The sequence below is a fragment of the Myotis myotis genome, unplaced genomic scaffold (assembly GCF_014108235.1).
Source record: "Myotis myotis isolate mMyoMyo1 unplaced genomic scaffold, mMyoMyo1.p scaffold_m19_p_9, whole genome shotgun sequence".
Lineage (NCBI taxonomy): Eukaryota > Metazoa > Chordata > Mammalia > Chiroptera > Vespertilionidae > Myotis > Myotis myotis.
Window position 1 is genome coordinate 75,924,692 of NW_023416401.1, and position 13,651 is coordinate 75,938,342.

Genomic DNA, 13,651 nt, shown 5'->3' on the forward strand with positions numbered 1-13,651 from the left:
GAAGGGAGAGGGAGAGAGAGAAACATCAATGAGAGAGAAACATCATCAATCAGCTGCCCCCACTGACAATTGAGCCCAGAACCTGGGCATGTGCCTTGAGCAGGGATTGAACCCAAAATATTTTCGTGGGATGATGCCCAACCAACTATACCACACCGACCAGGGCCAGGTCCAGTTTAATTTCTTCTGAAGTGTCACAAAACGTTTGGGGGCAGGAAGGCTTACAGGGGAAGCTGGATTTTACAGAAAGGTCCGGAGGAGAACTGAGAGTATGGAGACAGGCATGGGGACCAGCACTGTGAAAGAGAGACATTTGAAAGCAATGGATGCATCAGTCATTTATATCATCATTGCTGCTGGGACTGGAGTTCAGTGGGAAGCAAAGGCCATTAGAGGCAGTCATGGCCCTTGAAACCTCACGATCTCCTAGGGAATATGTGGTAGATGCTGAGTTGCTCTCCTAACTTCATCTGGTATTGTGGCATAGGGTAACTGTCTCCAGTAACATGACACCTACCCTGATTTTGTGTCCTATCTCCACCCTATGTGCTTTGCAGGTAACATACTCACTTTCTGAACCAGAGGTAGGACACTTATATTAGGCCATAGATTACGTTTTAGAGCCTGGCATATGATGGTTCGGACTGAAGAAGGCATTTGTTGGTAGCTTCTATGCAAAAACAGTGCTTTTCTTTGGGAAGAGGGGTGGGGACAGGCTCACTGGCTGTGCTTAATGGTTGAGCGTCAACCCATGAACCAGGAGGTTACAGTTTGATTCCCAGTCAGGGTATATGCCCTGGTTTCAGGCTCAATCCCCGGGGGGGGGGGGGGGGGGCGCAGAGGGCATCATTGATGTTTCTATATCTTTCCCTTCCTCTCTCTGAAATCAATAAAAACATATTTTTAAAGAAAGGAAAAACAAACATAACAGGCTCTGCTACAGCCCTATTATTTCCACGAAGAGTCAAGCTGAGGATTGAGCCAATATGTAGAGAAAGGTTGAGTCAACAGTGTTGCAGGGAAATCAAGCTGGAGTCTTGATCAAATTTCATGTGATTCACCTCTGGACTTTTGGGTAGCTTACGCTAATAAAGCCGCCTACTGTGTAAGCTAGTTTGAACTGGATTTTCTGTTGCTTGTATCATAAACTAAGAGGATGTGACAATGAGCAAACCTTAAATGTGGGTTGGCTGAGAAGAGATGTTCATGTAGAGAGCATCAGGGACGTCTTTACTCCAACTAGGAGGACGGAGATTCTGGTTTAGCGAAATGGCTGGTATGGGGGCGGGGAGCTGTTGTATTCTGGGATACAGACCTTCTGAGTATGAGACACGACACCTAGAGATCTGGAAATATTCAGGATGTTGACTACCTTCAGTAGTCTTCATTAAGGTCCTAGAAGACATATTTAGGGGGAAGGTGGCCTCTTTGAGAGTGGAGAGAGATGAAAATACAGTGGGGCCTTGACTTACGAGTGTCCCGACTAACGAGTTTTTTGAGATACCAGCTGTCTCTTGGCCGATTTTTTGTATTGAGTTGATAGAGTAATTTGAGTTAACGAGCTCCTTAACGAGCTCGGTCTCGGAACGAATTAAACTCGTAAGTCAAGGCCGCACTGTACAGCTTTGCTAAGAGAGGGCCTTACTGCCTATAGCCTGCAATGGAAAGTGATTGGACGTTGATAAGCAAGTCCTGCTGGATTGGAAAGCTGATTTTTCTGGTTAAAGTTAGAACACAGGCAACAAGTTGGGCGACTTACCAAAAAAAAAAAAAAAAAAGGCTGGGGCCCCAGAAAAATATTGCTCCAGTTACCACATCTCTTCTGAGCATCTTAAGGACCTCAAGTTCAAAGGGGACAATTGACTTATTGTGAAGATGCAGCTGGGATACAGCTGGGGCAAGGAAAAAATGGGGGTAGTTCCCCACTTCAGAGATGAAGGAATATGCCACTCATCTGAGGATCTGAGGAGCGGGGCAGTGGGCAAGACACAGAAGCCAGCTGCCAGATGAAAAATACTGAGTTCAGTATCTCAGCTAGAACTACCAGCTCAGGAACTTAGAAGAAACCCATTCAATTCTTAGGGGATCTAAATTGTCAAAGAAAGTAGCCAATCTCTGAACTTTCACCTACAAGAAGTTGGGTGTTAAAACTATGATTCTCCTTGGAAGGCATCAATCTCATACCCACTCAATGTTAACCAGGCAATAGACGGAGGAGATACACTCAGACCCAGAACTGGGGGCTGCTAACTGATAAAGCAAGCTCCTTGTCTGACTGAGGAACTTGCTTTACCATCAGGATAAGGAATCCTCATGATTGCCTCAACATTGCATGTACTATTGACCAATGACAACTGAGTGTGTTTCCCATTCTCCCCTTCTCCAAATGGAGACTCCCCCTTCTGGATATGCTTCATGCAGGTATCCTGGTTTTTTCTTGGCCCAGCTGGCTAGGCTGATGGTGGTGAACTTCAGAATTTAGTTCATATGTTACCATTCCATGAGTAGCTACTTTCAGACATGATGCTATGATGCATCTTCCAGAAAATAATGAATTGAAAGGGTGAAGGGAAGGGTGGGTATTTCTGATGATTATGCAAAGGAAGGAGAGTATATGAATGTTAGTTCATCAAACGGGTGGACCATAGTGGAATGTTATAGTTACTGCTCTAACACCCATCTCCCCAACTCTGAATAATAATCCTGATTTTGTTCAGGGAACTATGCTTGAACTCACAGCTTACACATGGCTTAGAGAAAGCCAATTCCACTCCCAGGTTGAGGACTGGGGCATAGACCTGTCACTAAGCTTACACAGGGATTCCATGCAGACCTTCGAGACTGAATGAGGCTCTGCTTGGAACTCCTCTTTCTTTTTGGGGTGTCACTGTTGGGAAACATAAGTGCTGGAGCAGCCATTTCACCACATGAGGGGAAACTACCACAACTGAAGCAAACACAAAGAGGAAAAATGGAAAGAATCAGAGAAATGGAGCTGTGACCTTATATTGTCTTCTTTAATATTTGATCCAGCTTAAGAGTTTTCTGTTACTTGCAACCAACCAACAATTATAGAGTGTGATAAATGCTCCATAAAATAAAAGTATGACAAAGTGCTGGGTGAGTGAGAAGGTAGGATAATTAGCTAAGAGAAGCGATGTTTGTTTAAGCATTTAAGCCAGTGGTTCTCGACCTTGGCTGCACATTAGAATCACCTGGGAATCTTTTTTAAATCCTGATTTCTGGGCCTCATCCTCCAGAAATTCTGTTTCTTTGTTATGGGGTGGGGCCACAACATTAGTAACAAAGAAACAGAATTTCCGGAGGATGAGGCCCAGAAATCAGGATTTTAAAAAGATTCCCAGGTGATTCTAATGTGCAGCCAAGGTCGAGAACCACTGAAGCAGTTCTTAGTTTCAAGCACATTCTTTTTGTGGAGTTTTATTGGACTCATTTGCGGCCATCATTAGCATATCTTAGTACATCCAGGTGGAAATAGATGTGCAAAGGCCTTCAGTGCTGGGCATTGCACCTGACATCTAAAAGCCCCAATAAATTTGGAAGGTGAAAGGTAACCTGCCATCTGTCCCTCCCTGTCTCTTGGTAGGCTGGGGGAGTTCCCCAATGTCCACTCACACTGTGAGCGGCCAGCCACTTCTTAACCGTTTTCCTTCACTGCTGTTGCAGAGAATGAATCACATGTCTCCCAGGTTGAGAGCTTTCCTCTCTGAACCCATTGGAGAAAAGGATGTTGTCTGCATAGATGGGATCAGCCATGAACTTGCAATCAATTTGGTCACCAAAGGTTTCAACAAGGTAATTCCTTTTTCCTTATTTCTCCAACTTCTCTTCCCAACCTCTCTTCCCTTAGTCCTGCCAGGTGGTAGCCACTGTCACATGTGCCTATAAGTGGCCATGAGAGAGCAAAGCTGCCACTTGGCAGGGCACCACATGCTTCTGTGCTACAGACCCCACCCACATGCTTGAGCAGCCTCAAGGACCAGTGGGCGATGGGAAAATTGAATCTCTTTGGCTCAGAGCAGCTGAGCCAGGAACGATTCATTTGGTGTTCAAACACCCAGGTGTCCACAGAAGTGAGCCAGCCGCCCGAGTCTGGGGCTGAACTGTTGGGATGGATGGTTTGGAGGCACTCCCCACATCCCTGAAGAGACCTGTGGGGTCTCACTTGCTCCATCAGGGCACCAGCCTCGTGATGGCAGGTGGAGTAACAGCAGCCCAGGGTCTGCACCAGAGTAAGAGGATGTGAGTTATTCAAAGATGTCACTCACAACCCAAGAACAGCCTTAGGGATAGCTGATGCAATCTGAACATTCTTGTCTATATGCTAGTAATTGTTTCTATGGTGCATTATAAGGCTGCTTGGAACTTTAGACAGAAAACAAAGTGAGCACACACAGAGGTGGGCAGGAATTCACACAGAGCCTTGCACGCTCTGTCAAGCGAGGCACCACCAACAAACTGAAGTGCTGCTTACTCCCTTCAGTTTTCAACATCAGCCTCCACCACCAGGCAGGAGGACAGTGCAGAAACATCCAAGGAGGCTGGGAACTGCTGCGTGCACGGCTGACAAGCAGTTTGGTTTGCACCCGCACCGTGTGCAGCTGTTTCCAGGAGGCGTCTGAACTACTGGGCCTGTGGTTTTCTGATGGGCACGCTGCTTTGCACCAGATGTTAAATACTCTAACACCCCAATCTAGCAGCCAATTTAATATCCAATAGGTGGTGTAGTTAGGAGTTGGAGCTTCACCACTGAGGTACATTTGACTCTTTCCTCTCAGATAAAGGAGATAGCACCACCCAGCATGTAATAAAGTAGGCAAGTCTGCCTAGGAGAGACGTATTAAATTAAAAGTTCTTTTAAAAAAGAAATGATTGTCCCTCTTACTTTTCTATTGTGGTGTAGCATACTTAACATTGATATGCAGAGTTCAGCTCAATGAATTTTGTGACAGATATTTATACATCCATGGACCCACTACCTGGATCCAGTGGTCAGATGCCTCCAGAATTCCAGATGGTTCTCTTGTGCCTCTTCCAGATCAATGTCATCCCTCCCTCCCACACGTAACCAGTATTCTGGCTACTACCACCATTTATGTAGTGTTTCCATCATTGTGAGGTTTTGCTGTTGGTCAGCCATATTCACCATTTAAAAAAATAATTTTATTTACATATAGTAAATGTCACCTTTTTAGTACTCAGTTCTGCAAGTTTTGACATGTGCATACACTCATGTAGCTACTACCACAGTCAAGGCATAAAACAATTCTGTCACTCAAAAATGTGCCCCATGATCTTCATAGTCCCCACCCTCAGTCCCTGGCCACCACTGACTTGTTTGTTTTCTGTCCCCATAGTTTTGCCTTTTCCAGCTTCACTGTGTTTTTAACGAGAATTGCAGGTGGGTGATAGGCACGTTTCAGACAAGGGAATGGATGACTGAGAAATTCTCAGACATCCGAGAACTTACTACCCAGAGTTGGGCTGCAGTGGTGACAGCTTTCTTGGCCTGTCTCATGGGTGCTGGTTCTTTCTGCACCCATTCTCAGGACCTGCTGGGATGCAGACCATGAGGCTCCCCTTAGCCCTGAGCCATGAGCACTCTCCCAAGACACCAAAGCACTGGAACCCAGGGCCCCATGTGACTGCCTGGGTCACACACAAGGAAACCCAACCCCAGTGCAGACACAAATATCACTACTATTTAGCAAGACATTGGCAAACTGGAGGGTGGCCCAGACCCGCTCACTGTTCGGACTTGGAGTTGAGGGGAAGTGTGCCCGTGGGCCACCATCCTGCCACGTGGACATGGCTGACACAGGAAAGAATGAACATCCCTGGCTTCCAGGTGGCCACTGTCCAGGTTGTAGGAGTGTGGGACTATATGCTCAGGATTCCTGTCTCTACGTCATCATTCCTACGGCCAGATTTTCCTGAATTTGGCCCAAGGAGGGAGTAGGGCAGTTTCTCTTCTCCAGGGTTAGGGGCTGACTTGCTGGAGCCAGGAGAGAAACTGAGCGGGCTTCTGGCAGGGCCATGACAGGGGTGCACGACTCTGGCTTCCCTTGGGAGCAGGGTGGAGCAAACCTTCCCACTGGTGGAAGGCAGCAGGGTGAAACTAGAGACAGAAAATGGAGAAGGGAGCGTCAGGTTGCAACTTGGCTCTGGAGGCTGCAAGACGAGGCCCTTCTTCCTGCAGCATTCCTGGAAAGTTTGCCTCTGGCCCTGCGTACCATGCATTCCCTGGCTTCCTGGCTGCTGAGCCTGCTGGGGATATGGCGGCTCCGATTACCAGCCCGGTGGATGCTAGCAGCGAGGCCTTCAACATGGCAGAGGACTCCATAGATGCCAGGCCAGACTGTGGACAGTTGGGGTGTGCAAATATGGGGCTGAGGAAAATAGAGTCTTAACTTTTCGATTCTTAGTGACTCTATCTGGAGAATGGGATGGGGCACATGTGAGGATCAGAGGAATTAGAATGTGCCAGGGGCCTGGAGCCCACCAAAGGTACTCAGAAGTGCCACTTACTATCATCATCATCATCATTAATGTTCCCTCTCCTTAGACAAAACTCTGTTTCTTAATCCTGTTATATTCACGTCTGCACCTCCCACACCTACTGCAGCAATTGGCTCAACTAACTAAATTCAATAAATTTTACTTTTTTAAAATGTTCAATTAAAAACATCTCAGTAAAATCCACCACTGAACATTCAAGCATCCTTATAAAGTAAAATGATATCATTCTAAGCAACTATACTGCTTTTTAGGATTATATCAAATAGCGGTTTTAAATGTCCATAAAATCCTGGCTTTTTCTCTTTTCAACAACTGGACCGTGACTCGAAGGAAAAAGCCCAAACTCTGATGCTTGGGTATGTTTTACAACTGGGATTCAGCTTTTATTTAATTTCTTTTTAAAAATATGTTCCCTTTGGCCAAGATGAAGTTAGCGTTGTTTTACGGAACTGTAAACAGACGCCAGGGGTTTTCCTGGAGGTGTCCCAGGACTTGAGGGGTGGACACTGGTTCTCATCCATCCCAAGCTGAAGAGCCCCCAAACCACTCCGAGAGGTTGGCACTTAACATGACTTCAAATCTCCAGGCTTCACTGTTTGGGGGCTGGGCCAATCTGTGATCATATGGTCCTTCTTTTTCTTTCTTTCTTCTTCTTTTTTTTTTTTTTTACCCTCACCTGAGGATATTTTTGCCATTGGTTTTCAGACAGAGTGAAAGGGAGAGAGGAGGGGGCAGGGAGAGAAAGAGAGAGAGAAGTGACCCTTCAGTCCGCAGGCCAACGCTCTAACCACGGAGCAAAATCGGCCAGGGTGATCATACGGTCTTGGGTGCCCCTCTCTCCACGTGCTCCTTGTTCCTCATCAGTAGAGTGTGATTAAAATGGGGAAAAAATAAATGAAACATTGTGGGAGAAAGTAGTTAGAAAACTAAGAATGACATAGACTAGGAATCCTGGAATCTTTATTTTCCATGTGTTTTTCATCCTCAGAGACTCTTCAGAAGGGAAAGATGGGTGTGTTTTAAGCCTTCTGCTCCACCCACAGGGCTGTGCCTCCAGCAGGAAAAAAGAATTCAAACTATTCGAATGCTCTCCCATTGACCTCACTTAATTCCATTTGCAGGATGGGGCAGGGCCTACTATGTGCCTTCAAAGATGCAGAAACTAAGGCCCAGGTTCTCTGGGTTCTCACGCAGAAGCAAATCGGTGCTAAGATGCCCTTCAGCTGCTAGTCCCATGAGTAGTGGCTCTAAATCTAGGGAGATTTTTTCCCCCCAAAGGGACACTTAGTAATGTCTAGGAATGGTTATGAGTGTCACAATTCAGGGGAGTGGGTGTGTGCTCCTGGCATCTAGTTGGTGGAGGCCAGGGACACTGCACAGGACACCCTTCCAACACACACTTATCCAGTATATCAATAGTGCCAATGGCTGGAAACCCTTTGCTAGAATAATTGAGAAAGTAGCAGAGTGAAGAGCATTTCTAAGACCGTATGTGTGTGTGTGTGTGTGTGTGTGTGTGTGTGTGTGTGTGTGTGTGTGTGTGTAGGAGAGAAATATGAGCTCAGAGGTCGAAAGGGTATGCTAGGCTCTTGCTACTCAAAATGTTGTCCTTGGACAACCATCAGCCAGGATTGTTAGAAATGCAGGCTCTCGGGTCCCACCCCAGACTTACTGAGTCAGAACCTGCCTTTTAACAAGATTCCAGGTGATTCATGTGCTCATGATTCATGAAGCTGAGAAGGACAGGCTCTGGTTCATCCCAGACCGGACAGCCTCCAACCCTGCCCCAAGGGATGGGCATTTAACTTGGCCTTACATCTCACCAAGGGCCTGTCCCCAAATCCCCATCGCCCACTCGGGGCTTCGGGACTGCCAGTCTCCCTCAAATATGACCTGCCCTTCCTTTGATGGGGGAGGAAGGGCACCTCTGGTCAAGTTTATTATAACCTTTCCCGTTTTCCTCCCTGCCCCGTCCCCTCTCCACAGGCCTACACCCTGCTGGGACAGTTTCTTCTGATGCACAAGAACGAAATGGAGTTTCAGAGATGGCTCATTTGTTGTTGTGGTGCCACGGAGCGTGAGGCCCAGGAGAGCACTAACTGCCTGAAGGAGTGGTGCTCCTGCTTCCTATGAACGTGTCCCTTGCTCAGCCACCTGCGTAATGACACGTCCTGTACTTACGCCCAGGCTCAGAGTCGTTATTTTTGTTTTTAACTTTAATGATACATGCTTGTTTACAAAAAGTGATTCACGAATATAAAAAAGGACAAACACAAGAAAATGACCCAAAGACCACAACCTAGAAGTGACTATCATTCCCCTTACATCCTGACAAATATCTCAGCATATATTTTATATAAAAGAATGAACAATTTTGCTTAAAAAATGGGAATTTTGTCAGTGTATTAGTTATCTATTGCTGCATAACAAATAAACCCTAAACATAGTAGCTGAAACAATAAGTTTATCTCACATAGTTTCTGAGGGTCAGGAATTATACAACAGGTTGATTTCATTGACCAAGTCACATGGTCATACCTAACTCCAAAGGGGCAAGGATACTTCTGAACTCAGAAAAAGTGGAAATATATCATGACACCAATACTCAATCAAGGTCGTTATTTTTTCCCTGAATGCCTCATGGCTGTTCTATTTCCTAAGTTTATAATATGACTGGGATATTTCTATTAAGGTCTTTTTTAACTCTCTAGCTTTGCTTCTTTAGCTCTCCCCCAAAAAGAGGCCAAAGAGAAGGATTCCAGGTGAGCCAACTGGTTGGCCCAAAGAGTTGAATAGCTCTATCTACTGAGAGCTCAGGTTCTGACCGTCCAGAGTCTTTCCCCTGCTCCCTCCAGAGTAATTCTCCACTAAAATAGTCATGGGATTGGAAGTCACTCTATTTTCACATTCCCAGCTCCCCAAAATCTCCCTCACAGACACTGGGAATGTTTCCCATCAGCTATTCACTCCCTTGTGTCAATTTTTGTCTCCTTCATAGATAAAGTTATTGCTCCAACTCTTCAATTCTCCCTGTATGCCCCACCTTTGTCGTGAAATTTCCCAGTTCCTCCCACTAGAGGCAGAGTAACTCCCAGTCCCCGGATGTAGACTTGGCCAGTGTTGCAAGCTTGAAATGACAGCATGTCAGTTCTGAGGCACATTTCCCCTTGCTCTCCTGTGCCTCTGTCACCACCAAGAGAAGAGCTACAGCTACTTCCTTACCCGGGGTGAGCTACTGAACGGTGCTAAGCCTCGGTTTCCTCACCTGTGAAGTGGGGGCAATAAGGCAATTATCCTGCCTTGCAAGGGGAATGAACTGAAATAATATCTGTTAGGTCTATGATGCATAACAGGAACGCTGTCCCTGTTCTTCAAATCTCCTCGTGCCAGGCCTCCTCGGAGCTTGGTCATCATGTGGCACTCAGGAGAGAATTCACAGCTGCGAGTTGGAGGAGAGCCCAGCTACCAGCTTATCCAATCTAGTTCTATTCTGTCCCACGTGCAAGTACTGAACACTGTATGACTAGTAGGGACACAGTCTTTTAAAAAAAAGAATATGTTTTTATTGATTTCAGAGAGGAATGGAGAGAAAGAGAGAGAGAGAAACATCAATGATGAGAGAGAATCATTGATCGGCTGCATGCCCCCTACTGGAGATCAAGCCCACAACCTGGGCATGTGCCCTTGACTGGAATCGAACCTGGGACCCTTCAGTCCGCAGACCGCCGCCCTATCCACTGAGCCAAATAGCTAGGGCAGTGGCTGGCAAACTCATTAGTCAACAGAGCCAAATATCAACAGTACAACGATTGAAATTTCTTTTGAGAGCCAAATTTTTTAAACTTAAACTATATAGGTAGGTACATTGTTATTAACTTAATTAGGGTACTCGTAAGGCTTAGGAAGAGCCACACTCAAGGGGCCAAAGAGCCGCATGTGGCTCGAGAGCCGCAGTTTGCAAACCACGGAGCTAGGGCAAGGGACACACTCTTTAATGGGTGAGTAGAAAAGGACAACTAATGAAAATCAGATTATTTCAGATTTTTATTGGGATCTTGTTAGTGTCACATTAGCCCATGGAGCCCCAAAAGCATTTTCAAGGACACTCGGAAGGAGTGGGCTTGCATTGTGCCCTCTGCTCAGTCTAAGGCTCATCTAAGGCTACTCGGCAGGGCAGCTGTTTCAATGATTTGGGAAAGAGTTGGTGCCTGAGAATATTTAAATTGTCATGGATTTGACCAGCATCTTAAACAGGAGCTGAGCTGTCTGTGAGGAAGGGGGACCAGATGTTGACTCTTGGCTCAATATCTGTAGTCTGGAAATATTCATAAATCAATAAATGATTTTTATTCGAATTTATAGGGTGTCTAAGGTAGGGTTAGGTGCTATGGAAAAAGCAAGAGAAGCATGAGTTCCTCTAGCTCAGTGGTTCTCAACCTTAGCTGCACATTAGAATCACCTGGGAATCTTTTTAAAATCCTGATTTCTGGGCCTCATCCTCCGGAAATTCTGTTTCTTTGTTACTAATGTTGTGGCCCCACCCCATAACAAAGAAACAGAATTTCTGGAGGATGAGGCCCAGAAATCGGGATTTAAAAAAGATTCCCAGGTGATTCTAATGTGCAGCCAAGGTTGAGAACCACTGCTCTAGCTTCAAGGAGCTTACAACTTAATAAGAGGCGATTGGGAAAAGAGAGGGCAAAAAGCCAAGGTTTAGGAGGTATATCTTAGTTTGAGCGTCCCACCCTGAAGCAGACCCTGAGACATGGTCTGAGGGATCATAGCTTATTCAGGTGTGCTCCCAGGAAATGCTGGTAGCGGAGGGAGGAATGTGGCCGGGAGGGCAAAGCAGCCAATAAAAGTGTGTCATCGCTATTATCACTGTGGGCAACTGGACCTCAGTGCTGCCAGGAACTCCAGGAGCCAGTGTAGACAGGCACTTAGTTACCCCACCCTAGGGTATCTAAACACCCCTCTTATCAGTCATTTGTTGAGCGCTGCTCCCATAGGAAGGTAATCCTTCAGCTCCTGAGCCTGCCACGTGGGTAAAATGAAACTCATTGAGAAAGCAGTCAGGCAGAGAAATCAGGCACTGGCAGCCGCATGCATTGAAGGGGAAAGAGTGAGGGCACATGGCGAGCAGGGTGCCCACAGCTTCTGCCATGCTTGGTTTTGGAGTAGGACACGCTTGACTTGGAAAACAGATCCACCCCTTACCACCCATTCTAAGACCTTTCGAAAGTCACCCTGTTGGCCCAGCTACCCAGCTGTAAAATGATGATGATAATAGTATCTACTCAAGCATTAGGAAGATTAAAACTCTTGGCACCTGCTAAGAGCTTTATACAAGGGTAGCTCTAAAAACCTAGGCATTAAAATGTGTGGCACAGAGTGTGTATTGGTATGTCAATAAAGGAGAGCTGGGTATGGGTGGGAGTGGTCAGGGAAGGCTCCTAGAAAGAGGTGACATTTCAGCTTGGTGTTAAAAGGGGAAGGTCAGGGTTGAATAAGCTGAAGGTGGAGAAGTAGGAAGGGAAGAAGAAGGGAGACAGGCAGCGGGGAGAGAAGGAGCTTCAAGGAGAAAGACAAACACAATTGGCCCAGAAAGAGTGAGTTGTGGGACCCTGTAGGAACAGGTAAGGGGCAGGACTGGAGTTTATAGGGTAAGAGGCCTCCTCCCATTTCCCCAGATAGAAGCTGAGTGTGAGCTGGTAGCTGGCTCTGTTTGAGAAGCCAGTCTCTGCAGGGTCTCCATCCTGAAGAAGGTTAGTGCTCCGCAGCAGTCAGTGGGAGCTGGGGCCCCCATCCATGTTGATAACCCAGAACCAGTTGGCTCTGTTCACCAAACCTTAGAAAGACCCTGCAGCAGCTGATTTTAAAAATACCCACAACCCTTTACTCCACCTCCTGTCCAGACCTGTCACATGACTCTACAGCTCCTCCTGCCAAGAGGTGGAGTTGATCTCCCTTCCTCTTGAATCTGGACTAACCTTGTGACTTGCTTTGGCCAAAATAATATGGCAGATGTGACACTGTGATATCTGCGAGCCTAGGCTTCTCTTGCTCTCCTGACCACCACGTGAACAAACCCGGGCTGCCTGCCAGGAGGATGAGAGGCACATGACCCAATTGTTCCCATTGCCTCGGCCAATAGCCAGCCGACCTCCATACATGTAAGTGAGGCCTTTCTGGACCAGCCAACCCGTCAGGTGACCTCGGATCTGTGAGTCCAGCTGAGATCAGCCATAGCTGGCCCAGACCAGAAAAACCACCCAAATGACCCTCAGGTTCATATAAATAAGTCTTATTATTTCTAAGATACTATATTTGGGGGGACATTTGTCATGCAGCTATAGCTAACCGATAGAACTCCCATGTGAGGCCTGAGTGTGGAGTATCTCCATGTGTATAAGGAGAACCTACTACTTTACTTACTTTTTAGAAATCGCCCTGAGTGATATTTTTGTATATGGTAATAATGAGAGGGATCCCCATGGCTCATACATGAAAATCAGGCAACTGTGGTGGGGGAACGAGTGGGGAGAACAGTGCAACCTAAGCTTTGAACAGAGTGTTTTCTTTAAAGTGTGACTCAGGGTGGAAGTAGGTGGGACAAAACTATGACAATCTCAGAAGGTGAGACAAGAGATATCAATTGTGTGACCAGTTGTGGGTGGCCTGAGTGATTTATTCTTGGAAACCTCTAAAAGAAAGCTGACTCACGGCGATAAACCTAGCAAGTGTTTCTGGAAATATACATATAATTTTTAAACATACATACAATTTTTAAATGTTTGCTGCTCTAAATCTTTACAAGCAGAAATATGAGCAGTTGATTCAGCACACACTATACCAGGAACTTTACCATTCCCCAAATCCTCCCGGTGTGAGTCTGGGGGTATTTTCTCTGCCTTACAGATGAGAAAACTGAGGACCAAAGAGGTTAAGTAGCATGGCCACAATGATTTGGCAAGTCGTTTCAATCTAGGCTGCCTGACATTAAATCTGTACCCACTGCCTGCAGAGCCACCTTGCAAGTGGTGGTAGAGGGTATATTTGGTGATTTAGAGGTGCTTTCAGGGACTCAAAGGTCATACTACCAGGGACAAAC

At 46.3% G+C, this 13,651-nt stretch overlaps 1 protein-coding gene across 1 annotated transcript in view; it reads left to right on the forward strand.

The window, feature by feature from the left end:
• The window catches only part of BANF2 (BANF family member 2), a 29,721-nt gene extending 21,048 nt beyond the window's left edge, over positions 1-8,673 (forward strand). Inside the window, 2 exon segments of the mRNA XM_036320968.1 lie at positions 3,688-3,816; positions 8,527-8,673. Coding sequence (XP_036176861.1) covers positions 3,688-3,816; positions 8,527-8,673 — 276 coding nt within the window.
• Positions 8,674-13,651: the final 4,978 nt, after the last annotated feature.